The sequence below is a fragment of the Protopterus annectens genome, chromosome 9.part0 (assembly GCF_019279795.1).
Source record: "Protopterus annectens isolate FY-2018-M chromosome 9.part0, PAN1.0, whole genome shotgun sequence".
Lineage (NCBI taxonomy): Eukaryota > Metazoa > Chordata > Ceratodontiformes > Protopteridae > Protopterus > Protopterus annectens.
In genome coordinates this window covers 1,891,205,338-1,891,228,892 of record NC_056743.1, presented here as the reverse complement: position 1 = coordinate 1,891,228,892, position 23,555 = coordinate 1,891,205,338, and the positions used below count along the sequence as shown (strand labels likewise).

At 41.2% G+C, this 23,555-nt stretch overlaps 1 protein-coding gene across 1 annotated transcript in view; it reads left to right on the top strand.

The window, feature by feature from the left end:
• The window catches only part of LOC122812307 (complement C3-like), a 2,177,376-nt gene that overhangs the window by 1,154,342 nt on the left and 999,479 nt on the right, over positions 1-23,555 (top strand). The window contains exon 22 of the mRNA XM_044084710.1: positions 2,214-2,280. Within this exon, the coding sequence (XP_043940645.1) occupies positions 2,214-2,280 (67 nt within the window). The remainder of the gene's footprint in view (positions 1-2,213; positions 2,281-23,555) is intronic.

The window sequence follows — 23,555 nt, the reverse complement described above, 5'->3', positions numbered from 1 at the left end:
TTACTGAAAGCTCTTATGTAATGGACATCCTTGGAGAAGCTCCTTTCTTTGTGTGTAGGAAAGCCAGAAACATCAGGAGTTGGGTTGAACGTAGGCCCAGACCACAGGATACAAGCACCAATAAGTGTGCAGCCAAATGTGTTTTTGTCAGCACATACAGGAGGGATACATGTTTTTCTGCCCTTATTTAAAGAAACTGATTAAAGCCAATGCATGAGGTGGCTGTAACTCAATGCATGTGGTTTACAGGGCAAGCTGCAATGACTGTGAAGCATTTTAAGTGGGGAAAACGCTCAGACTTAAAAAAAGGATTTCTGGCCATCTTTCTGAAATTAGAGCTAAATGCAAGAATAATGCACTGGCTCGGCACCTGCAGCTTCACAAAAGGCACAGTGACTTTAAATTTCAAATTATTGCTCGTGTGTACCTTTTGGAACTGGAAGGAGACATCCCTAATCTTTTAGAAAAACGTGAACTACTGTGGCAGCTGAAACTGAAGTCTTTTAGAAAACTGGGGCTTAATTATTATTGCTCCATAAAAGGCATACTAGAACTCAGAACACTGCCCCACTGTTAAAAAGACTATTAAAAGTCTGATATGGGACTGATTAATGCTGACATTACATGCTAATATTGTTATAAACAAATATCAAACGTAAATATTTTACAATGAAAATAACTGACATTGGTACTGTTTCCTGATACTTTTACTGATTCAAACTAAGTGCTTACTTAGTTAGATGCCACACTTGAACAGATCCCCAGGGCCTTAATGCTTTATTTTTAACATTTGTCACTATTTATTTCTAACCTTTTTCACTGTATTTCCACCTTAACAATTATAGCTATGGTTTTCAGCCTACTTAGGTGTTCACTTGCAGATTTATACACATGTTCATTAATATTATGATTTTTTTTTAAACACATAAACCTGATGAAGTATTTATTTGGTACGAAAGCGATCTTTGTTAAAAGTGTTTCAGTTTATAAGTTACTAATATTTATTCTGATAGATGTTTAGTGGTAGATCATTTTGTTAGTTAATTAGTTTGGATTAATAGGTTAGCCTTAATAAGCTGTTCTTATATTATGTATGTTACTTTATCTCTAGCTTTGCAGTTTCAGTTCTAAGGTAGCACAGTCTCAGTTTACACCACGGTGTTAAGGGGGAGGGGACTTGGTTAACGGATGCTTTTATTGCTCTCAACAGAACCACCCTCTGTAACTACTCCCTTCCTCCAAATAACCTGATTATATATAAATAACGAATGGCTTGAATGCTTGTCATTATATTCAACGAGGATCACTTGTTTGTGTGTTTCAATAAAGGATACTTCATTTATACCTCAACTGTGGGGTAACTACTATTTTATCATTTTGTAGTACGTATTTTAAAGTTCGAATTTTATTGCTGAACTAGGTGCATAACATATTTCAAGGAGTGAACCTCACAACCTCCACATTGTGAAGTTTCTGCTTGGTTTAAATAAATAAACTGCAGAACTGATGTGAATGAAGATCTGGAACTAATTACTACACAAAGGATGCCTTGAAGAAAGAAAAAGAGCAATTTGTAGTCAAAAGGCAAAGTTGATTGCTTGGGGTAATTTCTGCGTGGGATTTTGGGGAGAGGCAATAGATATACAGTGAGTATTGAGAGGGGGCTGCAATATGGATAAAGGGGGAGGAACTGAATTCTGGGAAAGTTATATGTGCTGAACTGAATTAGTCCTATGGTCAAGTCCTAAGTTTGAAGAGTATGGATTGGCTCATCCTAAATAAAGTACATATTATTACAGATGTATGATGTAAGGAAATCCACTTACCAGCAAAACAGCAAACAATGAGGCCCGACTCAGAAGAAAAAGAGCCAGGGAGAACATGCAGGAAAAAGGTGGTAAAATCAAAGTGGAGGAAGAAGGAAGGAGATCTGAGGCACACACACACACACACACACACACACACACACACACACACACACACACACACACACACACACACACACACACACACACACAGCAAATACGGCATATTTACTAAAGTAAACAGGGCTGCCAAGGATGGCTTTAGGACACAGGATAAGAAGACATTGAATGAGATGTGACAGTGTCCTGTACTGCAAATGCTACTAACACAAGCATAAGGGAGATATGATAGACAGAAAGTGTAAGTAATGCATAACTATAAATTGTACTTATGTTTTTAATTTACAGCCCGAAGGAATGAAGATACAGAAGAACATAAAAAGTGTTGTTTTGAACCCAACCTCAGCAGGAAGAGGTAAGTTAAACTTAACAATCTGTTATGGAATATTCCTGAACACACTGTGTCAAGTTCATTAAGTTACATTTTCAATATATTAGGTCACTGGAATTGGATTGTTATTATTCAGTCATTAAGGTACATTCAAAGTATCGATTGTTGGAAGTTTATCCTTATCTCTTGTGTTAATATCATGAGCCATATCCAGATACCTTAACCTTAAGTTCACAAAGAAAATAGAGGGTGTAAGCATGTGCTATGCAGGTAGACTAAAAGCACTATCACTTTACTCTGTCTCTTACTGACTATTAAGTGGTTACCTATGCCTAACCTACAAGGCCCTCATGAATCCAGCCCTGACAGAGTTGTTACACATCTGCAAGACAAACATCATGAGGGTCACACAATCCAGAGATCTAAACCTGGTCTACAACTCAAACAAACATGCAGGACAGACAGACATGTGTCTCAGATATCACCCCTCCTTTGGAACAAGCTTCCTATTCATGTTAAGCAGAACCCTTCCTTGGCCCTCTTCAAATGCAATTTTGACCAATGGATGTGGAGTCACAATTCACATCTGGGGTAGCACCTATGTCCATATGAAAATCTGTAAAATACTCAAGGGATAGGCAAAACCTATGCCACCCTCTTGCCCTGTAGGGTAAAATTGGATCATATTGGCAAGGCTTGTAAGGGCTTTTAAGCCATTAGCCCAGTAATCTCCTATGAACCTTTTCCGGGAAAATAGATGAAATGTACTTATCTAATAATCTCAAGTGTTATAAGACAATTAAACTATGGGTGTGTATGATATTCATTTAAAATTCACTTCTCACCTGCTCTGTTAGTTAACCTCCTCAGCTATGCCATTATTACAGTATTTTACTTCGAACATATTTTGAGCAGAGAGGTTACAAGATATTAGAAATGAAAATATATGTAAAGGCCAGATAGGCAAGTTCTTTAGTCACTGCCAGTTAAAGTCAAAATAGGCAAGTTCTTTAGTCACTGCCAGTTAAAGTCAAAACATGGACTATCCAAAAAAAAAAAAGTAAGATAGTGCTTGGGAATAATCATCATATTATGTCACTGCTCTGCTGACATCACAATGAATGAAATCTCATCACAGAATACATTACTGCTAAAATTCGCTGTGGTCTGACCTGACATGTCACCATGTGCATTTCTTATGTATGAAGGATATATTTGGTCTGTACTGTTACAGTGTTATAAATTTATAGATATTCCAAGGCCACTGAGTATCCTATTTTCCTCTTACCAGTAACCTCCCTCGGGGAGCACCTCCTTTCTCCAGGAAGGCTGTACTAGACAGTCTTGGAGTAATTCGTGACACCCATCTAGATGATACTTAAAGGAAGAAAGTGCGTCACACTACTTACCGTGCAGGGGTGTTTATTCCTCTGATGTGGGAGGCAATGGGGTGTAAGCCTATCCCTCCATTATGCTTTATTTATCTATTGGTGAAGACTTATGTCCCCCTGGTTCTACTGTTGGTAAGGATATTGGACTTGAGAAGAAACAGGAGGTTTGGAACAACTAGGGTTCTAATGCCACTGTAAGTGAAACAGATATCTCCACTCAAAAGTCTGTAAAACACTGAATACACAGGTAGAGCTTCCAACCGTTCTTGTTAGCTCAGAGACTTTACATCTGTGACCTTTTGGATGTGAAACCTTTGGGGTCTTTCTCATTTTTTGATATGTCTAATGAGATACATCCCAAAGGTGACATTGTACTCAATAACTGGCATGATCAATGGTGAGTATAAGGGAGTACTTTTCTCTTTAGAGCTTGATAATATTCCATTGGTAATTAACTGGAATAAATAAAAGTATTTCCTGCCAACCATTATTACATGAGGATCAGAAGACAGGGCGATATCACCCCAAGTACCTAGTTCTCAACTTTGCCTTCATTTTGCACAGGTGTGCTGTCAAGACTGTATGATGACAGGAAGGATTATCTACTGTTATGTGATGATACTACACTTTTTTACCAAGTTCATTTTAGAAAGTTTGGATGTATTAAGGTAACAACAACAGCTTCCAGTTTGCAGTCACCTGCAAACTTTGTTTGACGAGGTCTTGGCATTCTGCTTGGAAATCTGACAAGTAAATGCCAAAAAAGAGAGATCCCGAAGCCCTGAGGGGATACCACTGGTCACTTTCGGGTCTATATTAGAACATCGAAGTTTCAGAACTTTGAATGTTCTAATATCGACCCCTATTCAGCGAACGCTGAAAACATCGAACATGCAGAACAGCAAATTTTTTCCTAGGGAAAAAATTTGCTGTTCCAAAACGCATACACATAACACAAGCACACCAAACAAACAGCAATCCACACACATACACCTAAAATCTTACATCTAACCCTACACTAAACTGTGCCTACACTACTATCTACCCACTTACCATAACCCAAACCCTAACCCTAAGGTCCATCACTATCGCACACACACACCTCACCCACGCCCTAACACTCACGTCCACACATTCACACACTTACATGACCCATGCCCTAACCCTAACTCACCTAACTCGCCCTAACCTTCACGTCCACCCAATCGCACACTTACCTGAACCCGACCCGTAACTTTCCACCACAGTGCTGAAAATAACGAAGCGGCAGGAACAGACAACCAAATTCTTTCCCTAGGAAAGAATTTGTTTTTCTGTCACATCACTATTTTCAGCTTTTGCTGAATAGGGGTCGATATTAGAACATTCGAAGTTCTGAAACCTAGATGTTCTAATATAGACCCTCACTTTCATACTTTCTGCCAGTTTGCTGTCCATCTTAACCCATGTGGTCAGTTCTTAAAGCATTTAGCTTTTGTATGATGCCGTCATGGGAATGGTCTCAACATTTCAGTCACGATATACTGCATGCACTGTGTGACCACCATCTACAACCTCCAGAGCATTTTTGGAAGAAATTTACCAGACTAAAAAGGCAGGATCTGCCCCTCAAAAAAACAAACTGCTGGGTGTCAAATCTAACAAGATTCTTGATATAGCATTTTATCAGGTCAGTTGTAATGTTTTCTGTGTCTTTGTAGATGATGCTTGAAAGGTTAAGTCTGTAAATACCTGGGTCAGTTGTAAGGTCACCATTATGGATGGGCATCACCACTGCTGTGCACCACTTAGGGACAAAGCCAATATCTAAATTTAAGTTAAACAGTTTGAAACATTGTCTGCAAGGCAAGTTTAACAGTATTAATTAAACAACCAGGTATATTGTCAGGTCCCATGGAAGATGTATTTTTGGTCTTGGTTAGCACGGTCAGTAAATGATCTCTAGAGATAATGGGGCAGTAAGGAATCCAGATATTTTGGGACTTTATAGAAGTCTCAGACTGAAATTGGAGTTAATTTTGTTCGTAAATATATTGACAATATCAGTTGGATCAGAATAGGAAGCCTCATTAGGAATATGTTTGAACAGTGTAGGGTACTTTTTTATAGTTAAAGGATTTAAAATCATATTTGAGGCCAGCCTACAGTTGTGGCTCCTTTAGTAGACCTGGTAACATCCTTAATAGTGTGGGTTTTGAATTTCTAAATAATATCTCCTAGTTTATGTATGGTGACAGACCACTAGGGTGTTTTTCCCCATAATACTTGGTTCAGGCATGGACTGCTAACACTATGCATTTTTATAAATGGGTGTGGAATTCCTTAGTAAAGCTTGCTGCTATATTAAGGTCAGGGCTGCTGACGTCATGAGTGAGTTTTGATATTTCGTCATAGATTAGGTTGAGGTTGGCATCTCTAAATCTAGTGGGGTGTGCTGCTAAAGCTTTTGTGAGTTTAAATGAGAAGATCACAAGTTTACGTTCAAACTTCACTGGGATGTCAGAGGAGTAGTGCAAGAGGCGGCCATATTTGTAATAATCAGGTCAAAATGCTATGCTCTGTAGTACGTTTATTTATCAGCTGCTCATGGGAATTTTAAGTATAGTATTTTTGAACATATCTTACATTGGACCTAATTGTGTCCCTGTTTATTGAAGAGTTGTTAAAGTCACCCAAAATAAGGGAGTTTTTTGCTAACAGATGATTTAGAATACTGAAGGATCTTATGTGGTTATCAAGGACAATAAATGTGTTCTGTAATGATCTATTTCCTGATAATTAGTCCTATCTAGAGTGATGTGTTGTTCACTGTGTTCAGTTTGTGAGTCTCGAGGGATCGGCTTGCAGATAATATGTTCCCCAACAAATGCGGACATGCCATCTTAATTGTCATTGATCCTGAAAGCATGAAAACTGAAAACCCTGTTATAGTGGGAATGTTCGAGTCACATTTAAAGCAACTTACAGTAACTACACAGATATGGATGCTTTCTAAATGCAGGAGGGCCTCAAAATCAGGCAATTTTTCGTTTAGACTTCCGGCATTAAGGACACCCAATTTAAAACAATTCAATTTTGGGACTGATGTGTTAGCGATGTTGAGAATGCCCATCAAATGAACTCCGCCTAAAATGCTACAGTGGAGCAGCAAAGGCTTTAACCAGTCTGCAAAAGCCTGAAACTACAGGTGCAGCCTATCCTTAACAAGCAAGCTGGCGTATGAAGCATCTCATATCCTGTGCTCATGCATACTGGATCCCCCTGGAATGACATTAGCTATTTAACCAATTACTGACTTGTCTTTTCCTTGAATCTAGGCATCTTTCATGGTGAAGGAAGGACTCCACTCAGGACTAGTGTCTTACCTGTGTTTGTAAAATACATAGATAACTCTGACAAGTCTCACTCTGCATATCCCTCATGGTTCTACATCTCAAGTCAATCACTCCTGCATGTACAGCTACCATATCACAATCATATTTGGCAAAGTTAGGGTCCTTAAGACCTTTTCAACTCCAGAGATCATGGCATCTGAAAGATAACTCACTGTAATCCTCTCTTTGTCCAGACCTCTGAGTGACGAGTCACTGTGCCTGACAAAAGAGTCAGCTATCACCAAAACATTGATATTGGTACTTTAGTCCAAAGTAATAGATTTGGAGTGTTTTTGCTCAGGGTGGCTCTTTATGGGAAGTATGCATTTGGCGGATGACTAAGCTGAGTTTTACTGAGATTTATTGTTCTTATTTCTGGGAGACTCTAGGAGTGATTGCTTTACAGCCTCAGCATTAAGACACTTTACTGTGACTAGAGATGTATCCTGGTGGAGTTAAGTATGAAGCTCACAGAGAAAGTTTATAGATGAGCGGGAAGCCTACAGGTTAATTAGGTATTTATACCTTTCACCAGTAGAATTATTAGTGCTTAGCTTAAGTTCATTATTTGTGAGAATAAGGCAGTTGATTTGTATGCTATCTTAGGACAGAGGTGCATTTAGCAAGACGACTTTCCATCTTGTTCAGTGCCTAGGTGTTTAGAAGAGCAAAGAAAATGCTGTCAATGGGAGGGAGTTCCCCATTTGCCCCTTTCTGCTCTCTAGTATGAGCATATAAGATGAGACCAGCAGGAACTACCAAAGACAAATTTACAGTAAGGACAGGCAGCACAAGACCCATCAAGTTTAAGTCAGCAACATGGATTGGTGTGGTGAGCACCGTGTATTACGGCTCTATGGAATACAGTGCATGGAAAATGTATTTAAATAGCTCATGGGAAGAGTCTTCACAAAATAATGCTTCTGTGTTTACTTACAACAGCCAACAAACAAGGAGAGTGAGGGAGTTACTTTGTGAAATTATCATAAGGGGTGGGCAACAGTAGATACACTGGGTTTACGAATGCAACTACAGCAGGGTGGAAGGGTGGGAAAGTTCTATGACATTCAGCTGTAACAGACTGTTATTTAATTGCCTTAAAGTAAATATAAGTTCTGAACTAATCCAGCTGTCAGCCATCACTTAAGAAAGGAATGTACTTTTAGTACCAACAGTTAAAGCACTTATATGGCAATAAAATGCCGTGAGGTTATTTCCTGGGGTTACCCAGTACAGGATTACAGATCATAGCTAAAGCAGATATAGTTTGTTAAAATAAATCTAAACACACACAAAGAACTTAAAAATCTTATATTGCCTTTGCTGTAGTATGAATTGTCTATTGAGTTGTGTAACTGCTGAGGTTATCTGTGGCCTGGGCTGTTACAGTATACACTGCTCTGTGTACCAAGGCTGTCTGCAGCTTATGCTGTTACAGTATACACTGCTCTGTGTACCAAGGCTGTCTGCAGCTTATGCTGTTACAGTATACACTGCTCTGTGTACCAAGGCTGTCTGCAGCTTATGCTGTTACAGTATACACTTCTCTGTGTACCAAGGCTGTCTGCAGCTTATGCTGTTACAGTATACACTGCTCTATGTACCAAGGCTGTCTGTGGCCTGTGCTGTTACAGTATACACTGCTCTGTGTACCAAGGCTGTCTGCAGCTTATGCTGTTATAGTATACACTGCTCTATGTACCAAGGCTGTCTGCAGCCTATGCTGTTACAGTATACACTGCTCCGTGTACCAAGGCTGTCTGTGGCCTGGACTGTTACAGTATACACTGCTCTGTGTACCAAGGCTGTCTGCAGCCTATGCTGTTACAGTATACACTGCTCTATGTACCAAGGCTGTCTGTGACCTGTGCTGTTACAGTATACACTGCTCTGTGTACCAAGGCTGTCTGCAGCCTATGCTGTTACAGTATACACTGCTCTATGTACCAAGGCTGTCTGTGGCTTGGGCTGTTACAGTATACACTGCTCTGTGTACCAAGGCTGTCTGCAGCTTATGCTGTTATAGTATACACTGCTCTATGTACCAAGGCTGTCTGCAGCCTATGCTGTTACAGTATGCACTGCTCTATGTACCAAGGCTGTCTGTGGCCTATGCTGTCACAGTGCACACTGCTATAAGTACCAAGGCTGTCTGTGGCCTATGCTGTCACATTACACACTATGTTCCAAGGCTGTCTGCGGCCTATGCTGTTATAGTATACACTGCTCTATGTACCATGGCTGTCTGTGGCCTGTGCTGTTACAGTATACACTGCTCTATGTACCAAGGCTGTCTGTGGCCTGTGCTGTTACAGTATACACTGCTGTATGTAACAAGGCTGTCTGTGGCCTATGCTGTCACAGTGCACACTGCTATAAGTACCAAGGCTGTCTGTGGCCTATGCTGTTATAGTATATACTGCTCTATGTACCAAGGCTGTCTGTGGCCTATGCTGTTATAGTATATACTGCTCTATGTACCAAGGCTGTCTGTGGCCTGTGCTGTTACAGTATACACTGCTCCGTGTACCAAGACTGTCTGTGGCCTGGGCTGTTACAGTATACACTGCTCTATGTACCAAGGCTGTCTGCGGACTATGCTGTCATAGTATACACTGCTCTATGTACCAAGGCTGTCTGCGGACTATGCTGTCATAGTATACACTGCTCTATGTACCAACGCTGTCTGTGTACTGGGCTGTTACAGCATACACTGCTCTGTGTACCAAAGCTGTCCTGCGGACTATGCTGTTATAGTATACACTGCTCTATGTACCAAGACTGTCTGTGGCCTGGGCTGTTACAGTATACACTGCTCTGTGTACCAAGGCTGTCTGCAGCCTGTGCTGTTATAGTATACACTGCTCTATGTACCAAGGCTGTCCTGCGGACTATGCTGTTATAGTATACACTGCTCTGTGTACCAACGCTGTCTGTGTACTGGGCTGTTACAGCATACACTGCTCTATGTACCAAGGCTGTCTGCAGCCTATGCTGTTACAGTATACACTGCTCTATGTACCAAGGCTGTCTGTGGCCTGGGCTGTTACAGTATACACTGCTCTATGTACCAAGGCTGTCTGCAGCCTATGCTGTTACAGTATGCACTGCTCTATGTACCAAGGCTGTCTGTGGCCTGTGCTGTTACAGTATACACTGCTGTATGTAACAAGGCTGTCTGTGGCCTATGCTGTCACAGTGCACACTGCTATAAGTACCAAGGCTGTCTGTGGCCTATGCTGTTATAGTATACACTGCTCTATGTACCAAGGCTGTCTGTGGCCTGTGCTGTTACAGTATACACTGCTCTATGTACCAAGGCTGTCTGTGGCCTATGCTATTATAGTATACACTGCTCTATGTACCAAGGCTGTCTGTGGCCTATGCTATTATAGTATACACTGCTCTATGTACCAAGGCTGTTTGCGGCCTATGCTGTTATAGTATACACTGCTCTATGTACCAAGGCTGTTTGTAGCCTGTACTGTTGCTCTATGTACCAAGGCTCTCTGTGGGCTGTGGTGTTATAGTATACACTGCTCTATGTACCAAGGCTGCCTGTGGCCTATGCTGTCACAGTGCACACTGCTATAAGTACCAAGGCTGTCTGTGGCCTATGCTGTCACATTACACACTATGTTCCAAGGCTGTCTGCGGCCTATGCTGTTATAGTATACACTGCTCTATGTACCATGGCTGTCTGTGGCCTGTGCTGTTACAGTATACACTGCTCTATGTGCCATGGCTGTCTGTGGCCTGTGCTGTTACAGTATACACAGCTGTATGTACCAAGGCTGTCTGTGGCCTATGGTGTCACATTACACACTGCTATAAGTACCAAGGCTGTCTGCGGCCTATGCTGTCACATTACACACCGCTACAAGTACCAAAGCTGTCTGTGTCCTATGCTGTCACAGTGCACACTGCTATAAGTACCAAGGCTGTCTGTGGCCTATGCTGTCACATTACACACTGCTATAAGTACCAAGACTGTCTGCAGCCTATGCTGTCACATTACACACTGCTATAAGTACCAAGGCTGTCTGTGGCCTATGCTGTCACATTACACACTGCTATAAGTACCAAGACTGTCTGCAGCCTATGCTGTCACATTACACACTGCTATAATTACCAAGACTGTCTGCGGGCTATGCTGTTACATTACACACTGCTATAAGTACCAAAGCTGTCTGTGGCCTATGCTGTCACATTACACACTGCTGAAAGTACCAAGGCTATCTGTGGCCTGTGCTGTCACACTGCACACTGCAATAAGTAACAAGGCTGTCTGTGGCCTATTCTGTCATATTACACACTGCTATATGTACCAAGGCTGTCTGTGGCCTATGCTCTCACATTACACACTGCTATAAGTACCAAGGCTGTCTGCAGCTTATGATGTCACAGTGCACACTGCTATAAGTACCAAAGTTGTATGTGGCCTGTTTTGTCACATTGCACACTGCTATAAGTACCAAGGCTGCCTGTGGTCTATGCTGTCACATTACTTACTGCTAGAAATACCAAGGCTGTCTGCATCCTATGCTGTCACAGCGCACACTACTATAACTACAAAGGCTGTCTGCAGCCTATGTTGTCACAGTGCACACTGCTATAAGTACCAAGGCTGTCTGTGGCCTATGCTGTCAGATTACACACTGCTATAAGTACCAAGGCTGTCTGCGGCCCATGCTGTCACAGTGCACACTGCTATTAGTACCAAGGCTATCTGCGGCCTATGTTGTCACATTACACATTTATATAAGTACCAAGGCTGTCTGTGGCCTATGCTGTCAGATTACACACTGCTATAAGTACCATGGCTGTCTATGGCCTATGCTGTCACAGTGCATACTGGTATACGTATCAAGTCTGTGTGTGGACTATGCTGTCACAGTGCACACTGCTATAAGTACCAAGGCTGTCTGAGCCTATGCTGTCACAATGCACACTGCTAGAAGTACCAAGGCTGTCTGTGGCCTAGGCTTTTACAGTATATACTGCTGTAAGTAGCAAGGCTATATATAGTCTGTGCTGTCACATTATTCACTGCTCCAAGTACCAGGGCTAGCTGTGGTCTACGATTCACATTACATTTTGCTGTGAGTACTAACACAGGCAGTGACCCGTGCTTTCACAATACATTCAGCTGATCTATCATGGCCTAACATCTACAATTAATTCTGCTGCCTCATGTAGCTCACATTGTGTTTGGTTACTGGTAAAGGGCAGGAATGGACAAGGGCATTCTCCTAAAAGGGAAACAGGCAGCTGACATTAACTAAGTCCCATGGAGACTAGCACAGCCCCTTATGCTTTAAATTTATAATAGCTCTATTCAGCCTGAAGATATTTTTTTTCTTTACAGCCAGTTAACAGCACCAAGGAGCTATAACAGCTGCTTGCCACAGTTCAGCAACAGGTACTAACGTGTTAATATAATATAATAATGACTGATGACATGTGTTATGTCATATAATAATGACTGATGACACGTGTTAATGTCATATAATAATGACTGACGTGTTAATATAATATAATAATGACTGATGACACGTGTTAATGCCATATAATAATGACTGATGACACGTGTTAATGTCATATAATAATGACTGATGACACGTGTTAATATAATATAATAATGACTGATGACACGTGTTAATGTCATATAATAATGACTGATGACACATGTTAATGTCATATAATAATGACTGATGACACGTGTTAATATAATATAATAATGACTGATGACACGTGTTAATGTCATATAATAATGACTGATGACACATGTTAATGTCATATAATAATGACTGATGACACGTGTTAATATAATATAATAATGACTGATGACACGTGTTAATGTCATATAATAATGACTGATGACACGTGTTAATGTCATATAATCATGACTGATGACACATGTTAATATAATATAATAATGACTGATGACACGTGTTAATATAATATAATAATGACTGATGACACGTGTTAATGTCATATAATAATGACTGATGACATGTGTTAATGTCATATAATCATGACTGATGACTCATGTTAATATAATATAATAATGACTGATGACACGTGTTAATATAATATAATAATGACTGATGACACGTGTTGTCATATAATAATGACTGATGAAGATCTTCAGTCTGAAGTTTGAAATTACTATTTTATTTGCTCCTCAGTTTCATGCTTTGGGCATTGCCAAATAAGGGACATTGCCTAGGGCACCAAGCAGCCTAGTTTTAACTCTGTAATATTCAAAAGCACTGGCATATATGAGCTTTCAAGCATAAATACAGTCCTGAAACCTACACTGTTGGTGTAATTAATTGATGTTGATATTATTTATAGAAATAGAATATACAATGCAACTGGGTCATGTGACCCATGTACTCCTTGCCAGGGCCCACCCTTAGACCTTACCTCTTGACAGTCATTCTAGGGTTTAACTTGTGAATGCCCATCCCATTATCTAACTCATATTTAAAGGAACATACGGTGTCAAACTGCTTTATCTAAAGTGGAGGTTTATTCCAGAAAAGGGTAGTTATTGTTCATGAACCTGTTTATTTGCTGAAGAAGGTTCAGATCTCTACTCCTAGCATTTGCTGAACTGTTTGGTTTCTTGAGACATACGAGGTCTTGAACTGGCAGATCCATAGGACACTGAATACAGGGAGAAAGCCTCCATCCACTCCTGGTCTTTAAGATCCATGATCATGTTTATTAAGAGCCTCTGGGGTCTCTCCAACTGCTCAATATGTCTTGTGAGATACATACAAAAAGAGGCACCAGATTTTATGTTGGGCTTGATCAGACTGGAATATATTAAGTATTTCTTTGGATCCAGAGGACGTACCCTTTGTGATCAGTTGCACCACACAGACAGATTTCCTAATCACTGTTAAAACCTGATAATCAACACATGGAATTATCTACCCAAATAGCAAAGTCTCTGACAACTTCTTCATTTTGGAGTAGGATGTTGTCTATGCTCTAACCTGCATGGATGCAAAGATCGTTTACCCAATGTAACAATAGTACAGTTTTTAGCATTTAGTTTTGACCCATTTTCTCTGCACCAGGTATTAACATATTTAAATTGCAGTTTATGGATGTCAGAAGGGCATTTCAGGATGGCACACAGTTTACAATTATCTGCAAACTTAGTTAATCAAAGACAGCTGGTTTTGTTTTGCAGATTAGAGAAGTATATGCTGAATAGTAGGGGTCCTAGTATGGATTCCTGAGGGGCCCCACTGGCCAAATTCATGATCTCTAAGGATGCACCTGCACCCCAATAGGAGGGTTCTGTCCTTAAACAATCTGGCTAACCACAAACATACCTAGGGATCAGTTTGGATCACATTTATCTTGTTAATTATGTTAGCTTGTAGCATGGCATCAACTACTTTGGTGAGACCAAGATATGTTGTATGGACAGCTTGCATGCAGCATGGCATCAACTACTTTGGTAAGACCAAGATATGCTGTATGGACAGCTTGCATGCAGCATGGTGTCAAATACTTTAGTGAGACCAAGATATGCTGTATGGACAGCTTGCATGCAGCATGGTGTCAAATACTTTAGTTAGACCAAGTTATGCTGTACGGACAGCTTGCATGCAGCATGGTGTCAAATGCTTTGGTGAGGCCAAGATATGCTGTATGGACAGCTTGCATGCAGCATGGTGTCAAATACTTTGGTGAGACCAAGATATGATGTATGGACAGCTTGCATGCAGCATGGCATCAAATACTTTGGTGAGACCAAGATATGCTGCATGGACAGCTTGCATGCAGCATGGCATCAAATGCTTTGGTAAGACCAAGATATGCTGTACAGACAGCTTGCATGCAGCATGGTGTCAAATACTTTGGTGAGACCAAGATATGCTGCATAGACAGCTTGCTTGCAGCATGGTGTCAAATACTTTGCTGAGACCAAGATATGCTGCATGGACAGCTTGCATGTAGCATGGTGTCAAATACTTTGGTGAGACCAAGATATGCTGCATGGACAGCTTGCATGTAGCATAGTGTCAAATACTTTGGTGAGACCAATATATGCTGCAGAAGCCCTTACAGATGCCTTCTATGAACACCTCCAGGACTGCATGGATCAGGCAATCCCAAATAAAACCAAGACTTTTTCCACAAAGGGCAAACGTCCAGTTTGGTGGACCCCAGCCATTAACAAACTTTACAATAAGAGGAGAAAGCTATTACATGGTAGAACAAAATCCATAAAAGGTGTCAAATACTTTGGTGAGACCAAGATATGCTGCATGGACAGCTTGCATGCAGCATGGTGTCAAAAACTTTGGTGAGACCAAGATATGCTGCATGGACAGCTTGCATGCAGCATGGTGTCAAATACTTTGGTGAGACCAAGATATGCTGCATGGACAGTTTGCATGCAGCATGGTGTCAAATACTTTGGTGAGACCAAGATATGCTGCATGGACAGCTTGCATGCAGCATAGCAGCAAATACTTTGGTGAGACCAAGATATGCTGTATGGAGAGCTTGCGTGCAGCATGGTGTCAAACACTTTGGTGAGTCCAAGATATGCTGCCTGGACAGCTTGCATGTAACATTGTATCAAATGCTTTGATGAGAACAAGATATGCTGCATGGACAGCTTGTATGCAGCATGGTGTCAAATACTTTGGTGAGACCAAGATATGCTGTATGGACAACTTGCATGCAGCATGGTGTCAAATACTTTGGTGAGGCCAAGATATGCTGTATGGACAGCTTGCATGCAGCATGGCATCAAATACTTTGGTGAGACCAAGATATGCTGCATGGACAGCTTGCATGCAGCATGGCGTCAAATACTTTGGTGAGACCAAGCTATGCTGTATGGACAGCTTGCATGTAGCATGGTGTCAAATGCTTTAATGAGACCAAGATATGCTGCATGGACAGCTTGCATGCAGCATGGAGTCAAATACTTTGGTGAGACGAAGATATGCTGCATGGACAGCTTGCATGTAGCATTGTATCAAATGCTTTAGTGAGACCTAGATATGCTGCATGGTCAGCTTGCATGCAGCATAGTGTCAAATACTTTGGTGAGACCAAGATATGTTGTATGGACAGATTGCATGTAGCATGGTGTCAAATGCTTTTTTGAGACCAAGATATGCTGTATGTACAGCTTGCATGTAGCATTGTATTAAATGATTTGGTGATACCAAGATATGCTGCATGGACAGCTTGCATGCAGCATGGTGTCAAATACTTTGGTGAGAGCAAGATAGGCTGCATGGACAGCTTGCATGTAGCATTGTATCAAATGCTTTGGTGAGACCAAGATATGCTGCATGGACAGCTTGCATGCAGCATGGCACAAATACTTTGGTGAGACCAAGATATGCTGCATGGACAGCTTACATGTAGCATTGTATCAAATACTTTGGTGAGACCAAGCTATGCTGTATGGACAGCTTGCATGTAGCATGGTGTCAAATGCTTTAATGAGACCAAGATATGCTGCATGGACAGCTTGCATGCAGCATGGTGTCAAATACTTTGGTGAGACGAAGATATGCTGCATGGACAGCTTGCATGCAGCATGGTGTCAAATACTTTGGTGAGACCAAGATATGCTGTATGGACAGCTTGCATGTAGCATGGTGTCAAATGCTTTAGTGAGACCAAGATATGCTGTATGGACAGCTTGCTTGTAGCATTGTATCAAATAATTTGGTGAGACTAAGATATGCTGCATGGACAGCTTGCATGCAGCATGGTATCAAATGCTTTAGTGAGACCAAGATATGCTGTATGGACAGCTTGACTGCTGTCCAACTAGTGTTATCCTCTGAAAGAAGTTTAACAGATTCATTAAACAGGACTAGCTTAACAAATCCAAACTGCTTGTGGTCAAGTCTTATAAGATTTGCAGTATTGTAGTTTACCAGGTCAGTTATGGCCCTTTCAAAGGCCTTGCAGATAAGGCTCATCAGGTTAATGGGTCTGTAGCTTCCAGGGTACATGGTGTGGTGGGTGTATTGCAATGTATGTGATAAAACATGACAAGACCTATGAGATCAACCTAAAGCCATATTTAGCAGACAAGTTATGAAATAACCACAGTTCATAAGTCAAACATAAGAAAAAAATCAGAGAAAATGGATGAATGGAATATATGGTAGTTTGATTTACATAACACCTGAAATAGCTTGTATTGCAAGATTATGGAGTAGGTGATTCATTTTTTGATACACAGCTTCAGTAGTCACCCTGAAACTCATTTATTAAAGCTGAATATTTTGTTTATTACATAACAGACTCCCACAACATATCTGTATCTCTATATGTATATGTATGTGTGTGTGTGTGTGTGTGTGTGTGTGTGTGTTCACGTGTGCAAATGTATGCAAACGTGTATCTGCATGTGATCACTATAATAATTATATAGAGATATACAGAGAGAGATTTTCTTCACACACGCACACACACATATACACACACACCCACATATACAAACACATACACATTTATACATTAATAATGGTAATATACTAAAACATTTTTGACCAGCTACTGCACATCAGAACCTACAACTCCCTGGTAGCACTGTATATTTCTAGGATCACCACAAGTTGAAATGAGTACCCCAAGCATGTCCTTTCATCACTGAGCTATGAATACCCAACAAAGGAGGGGGTAGAGATGGCAGGAACATTGTACATGGGCAGCTGCATTGCTTTTTCCTGATGATCCAAAACTCAGTATCATGCTGGCCTTAAGATGGTCTAAGTAAAACAAGCAGTATGGCACTTGTCTTAAGACTCTAAGTAAAACATGCATTATGGCGCTGGTCTTAAGACGGTCTAAGTAAAACATGCAATATGGTGCTGGTCCTAAGACTCTAAGTAAAACATGCAGTACGGCGCTGATTTTAAGACAGTCTAAGTAAAACATGCAGTATGGCGCTGGTCTTAAGACGGTCTAAGTAAAACATGCAGTATGGCGCTGGTCTTAAGACGGTCTAAGTAAAACATGCAGTATGGCGTAGGTCTTAAGACGGTCTAAGTAAAACATGCAGTATGGCGCTGGTCTTAAGACTCTAAGTAAAACATGCAGTATGGCGCTGGTCTTAAGATGGTCTAAGTAAGACATGCAGTATGGCACTGGTCTTAAGACTGTAAGTAAAACATGCAGTATGGCGCTGGTCTTAAGACTCTAAGTAAAACATGCAGTATGGCGCTGGTCTTAAGACTCTAAGTAAAACATGCAGTATGACATTGGTCTTAAAACTCTAAGTAAAACATGCAGTATGGCGCTGGTCTTAAGACTCTAAGTAAAACATGCAGTATGGCGCTGGTCTTAAGACTCTAAGTAAAACATGCAGTACGGCACTACAAGGTGATGGCTCCATCTCTGTGGTGGTATCTGCACTGGTACTTATCTGTAGTCCTACTCACACACCAGTGTTGCATGCACTTGAACCTTGGCTTCTGTTTCACTATCATAGCATGCTCCCATCCCGCTTTCCTGATTCCTACTGACACACCAGTTTTGAATGCACTTGAACCATAACCTCTGGTTTCACCATCCTAGCATGCCCCCATCCATCCTTCCTGATTCTTACTCACACACCATGGTTGCATGTACTTGAACCTTGACTTCTGTTTCACTATCGTAGCATGCCCCCATCCCTCCTTCCTGATTCCTACTAACAAACAAGTGTTGCATGCACTTGAACCATGGCTTCTGTTTCACTGTTGTAGCATGCCGCCATCCCTCCTTCCTGATTCCTACTCACACACCATGTTTGCATGCACTTGAACCTTGGCTTCTGTTTCACCATCATAGCATGCCTCCATCCCTCCTTCCTGATTCCTACTCTCACACCACAGTTGCACGCACTTGAACCTTGGCTTCTGTTTTACTGTCATAGCATGCCTCCATCCCTCCTTCCTGATTCCTAATAACACACAAGTGTTGCATGCAATTGAACCTTGGCTTCTGTTTTACTGTCATAGCATGCCTCCATCCCTCCTTCCTGATTCCTACTCACACACCATGGTTGTATGTACTTGAACCTTGGCTTCTGTTTCACTATCATAGCTTGCCTCCATCCCTTCTTCCTGATTCCTACTCACACACCATGGTTGCATGTACTTGAACCTTGGCTTCTGTTTCACTATCATAGCATGCCTCCATCCCTCTTTCCTGAGGGTGAGAGACAAGTAGCTAATGCCTTTTTATTCCTCCATTCTCCCATTACCTGAGCTCAAGTGCTGAGGCTTCAGATCATTTATTGATTGATTGATATTTGTTTACTGGGAAAGTCCGGCTGGATAATTTTACCCATTTTCAGCAGATTCGGGGGCAAAAAGCTCCACAGATAAAAAAACAGAAAATACATATGCATTTGATGAAAATTGTCATGATATTGCAATATACTATAATTACATGGATTAATACAAATATTAATACACACATAACATGTAGAATAATACACATATCCCATCAATAAAACAAGATAGATGTAATATCATGTAACACTGAAATGTGTTAACATGTTAAAAGTGTAAGGGCTTATTATTACTCACTCAAATATCAGAACTGAAACATTCAAACAGTGGATAAGGTGAGGAAGAGAGAGGAGAGTGTGAAAAGTATTAGTTAGAAGTAATAAGTGGGTGGATATACGGTGAGGAAGAGAGGGGAGAGTGTGAAAAGTATTAGTTAGAAGTAATAAGTGGGTGGATATAAGGAGAGGAAGAGAGAGAAGAGTGTGAAAAGTATTAGAAGTAATAAGTGGGTGGATATAAGGAGAGGAAGAGAGGGGAGAGTGTGAAAAGTATTAGAAGTAATAAGTGGGTGAATATAAGGAGAGGAAGAGAGAGGAGAGTGTGAAAAGTATTAGAAGTAATAAGTGGGTGGATATAAGGAGAGAAAGAGAGAGGAGAGTGTGAAAAGTATTAGTTAGAAGTAATAAGTGGGTGAATATAAGGAGAGGAAGAGAAGGGAGAGTGTGAAAAGTATTAGAAGTAATAAGTGGGTGGATATAAGGAGAGGAAGAGAGGGGAGAGTGTGAAAAGTATTAGAAGTAATAAGTGGATGGATATAAGGAGAGGAAGATAGGGGAGAGTGTGAAAAGTATTAGAAGTAATAAGTGGGTGGATATAAGGAGAGGAAGAGAGAGGAGAGTGTGAAAAGTATTAGTTAGAAGTAATAAGTGGGTGGATATAAGGTGAGGAAAAGAGGGGAGAGTGTGAAAAGAATTAGTTAGAAGTAATAAGTGGGTGGATATAAGGAGAGGAAGAGAGAGGAGAGTGTGAAAAGTATTAGAAGTAATAAGTGGGTGGATATAAGGAGAGGAAGAGAGAGGAGAGTGTGAAAAGTATTAGTTAGAAGTAATAAGTGGGTGGATATAAGGAGATGAAGAGAGGGGAGAGTGTGAAAAGTATTAGAAGTAATAAGTGGGTGGATATAAGGAGAGGAAGAGAGGGGAGAGTGTGAAAAGTATTAGAAGTAATAAGTGGGTGGATATAAGGAGAGGAAGAGAGGGGAGAGTGTGAAAAGTATTAGAAGTAATAACTGGGTGGATATAAGGAGAGGAAGAGAGGGGAGAGTGTGAAAAGTATTAGAAGTAATAAGTGGGTGGATATAAGGAGAGGAAGAGAGAGGAGAGTGTGAAAAGTATTAGAAGTAATAAGTGGGTGGATATAAGGAGAGGAAAAGAGAGGAGAGTGTTAAAAGTATTAGAAGTAATAAGTGGGTGGATATAAGGAGAGGAAGAGAGGGGAGAGTGTGAAAAGTATTAGAAGTAATAAGTGGGTGGATATAAGGAGAGGAAGAGAGAGGATAGTGTGAAAAGTATTAGAAGTAATACACGGGTGGATATAAGGAGAGGAAGAGAGAGGAGAGTGTGAAAAGTATTAGTTAGAAGTAATAAGTGGGTGGATATAAGGAGAGGAAGAGAGGGGAGAGTGTGAAAAGTATTAGTTAGAAGTAATAAGTGGGTGGATAGAGGAAGTACAAGAAATGATGAGTAAAAGCACGATTAAGAGTAAGCCCACTCCACTGGATCATTGTCAGGACTGACTCCCTGCACCACTAGATTATAGCCTAAGCTGAGCCCTTCTACCACTGGATCATTGTCAGGATTGACTCCCTGCACCACTAGATTATAGCCTGTGTTAAGCCCTTCTACCACTGGATCATAGTTAGATCTGACTCCCTCCACCACTAGATTATAGCCTGTGCTGAGCCCTTCTACCACTGGATCATAGTTAGATCTGACTCCCCTACCACTAGATCATTGTCTGAGCTAAGTCCCTCTATCACTAGATCATAGTTTGAGATGAGTTCCTCTATCAGTGGATCACAGTCTGAGGTGAGTCCCCTACCACTGGATCAAAGAGTCGAATCCCTCTACCAGTGGATCATTGTCAGAGCTGACTCCCTGTACCACTGGATCATAGTCAGAACTGACTCACTCTATCACTGGATCGCAGTCTGAGCTGACTCCCTCAACCACTGGATCATAGAGCTGAATCTTTCTACTACTGGATCATAATTAGAGCTGAATCCTTCTACCACTGGATCATAGTTAGAAGTGAATTCCTCTACCACTGGATCATAGTCTGAGCTGAGTCCCTCTACCAGTGGACCATAGTTAGATCTGACTCCCTATACTACTAGATCATAATTAAAACTGAATTTCTCTACCATGGATCATAGTTAGAACTGACTCTCTCTACCACTTAACCATAGTCTGAATAAATGCCCCCTACCACTGGATCATAGTCTGAGGTGAGTTCTTCTATCACTGGATCACAGTCTGAGCTGAGTCCCTCTATCACTTGATCATAGTGTGAGCTGACTCCCTCCTCTAACACTGAATGATAGAGCTTAATCCCTCTATCACTGGATTATTGTCAGAGCTGACTCCCTCTACCACTGGATCATAGTTAGAGCTGAATCCTCTACCACTGGATCATGCAACTGAATTCCTCTACCACTGGATCATAGTCTGAACTGAATCTCTCTACCACTGTTTCATAGTTAGAGATGAATCCGTCTACCACTGGATAATTAAATAAAAGTGAATCCCTCTGTGACATAGGGCAATACTGCCAGAATAGCTATCTGGAATTTTGTAAATAATCATATGTCATTTGTGAATATCAAGCCACTGGGGATGTACAAGCTAGTGCATTTCTTTGTGCTGGTCCCAAGCCCGGATAAATGAGGAGGGTTGCGTCAGGAAGGGCATCCAACATAAAATTTTGCCAAATCATACATGCAGACAACAGTACAGATATACATACCGGATCGGTCGAGGCCTGGTTTAACAACGACCGCCACCAGTACTGTTGGCCAACAGGGTGCAGGTGGAAATTGGGCTACTGTTGGCCGAAGGAGGAGAAGAGAGGGAAGGCATGCCCGAAAGCAGGTTAAGGCTACGATTGTGATAGTGAGGGTCGGAACTTTGAATGTTGGCAGTATGACTGGTATAGGGAGAGAGCTAGCTGATATGATGGACTGAAGGAAGGTTGGTATATTGTGTGTGCAAGAGACCAGATGGAAGGGGAGCAAGACTAAGTGCATTGGAGGTGGTTTTAATTTTTTATCATGGTGTGGATGGGAGAATAAATGGCATAGGCATTATCCTGAAGGAACAGTATGCTAAGAGTGTTTTGGAGGTGAAAAGAGTGTCGGATAGAGTGATGTTTATGAAGCTGGAAATTGATGGTGTAATGATGAATGTTGTTAGTGCATATGCTCCACAAGTTGGGTGTGCGATGGATGAGAAAATAAAATTTTGGAGTGAGTTGGATGAAGTGGTGATGACTGTACCCAAGGGTGAGACAGTGGTGATTGGAGCAGATTTCATTGGGCATGTTGGTGAAGGAAACAGAGGGGATGAGGAAGTGATAGGTAGGTATGGTGTTAAGCAAAGGAATGCAGAAGGTCAGATGGTAGTAGATTTGCAAAAAGGGTGGACATGGCTGTGATGAATATGTACTTTAACAAGAGGGAGGAGCATAGGGTGACATACAAGAGTGGAGGAAGATACACACAGGTGGATTATATCTTATGTAGAAGGGCCAGTCTGAAGTAGATTGGAGACTGTAAAGTGGTGGCAGGGGAAAGTGTAGTTAGGCAGCATAGGATGGTGGTTTGTAGGATGACATTGATGATCAAGAAGAGGAGGATGAGTGTGAGGGCATCACCAAGGATCAAATGGTGGAGATTGAGAAAGGGTAATTGTGAGGTGATGTTCAGGGAAGAGTTAAGACAGGCACTGGGTGGCAGTGAAGAGTTACCGAATAGCTGGGTAACTACAGCAGAGCTAGTAAGAGACAAGGCTGGAAAGGTGCTTGGTGTGACATCTGGAAAGAGGAAGGAGGACAAGGAAGCCTGGTGGTGGAATGAAGAAGTACAGGAGAGTATACAGAAAAGAGGTTGGTGAAGAAGAAGTGCGATTGTCAGAGAGATGAAGAAAGTAGACAAGAGTATAAGGAGATGAGGTGCATGCCAAAGAGAGAGG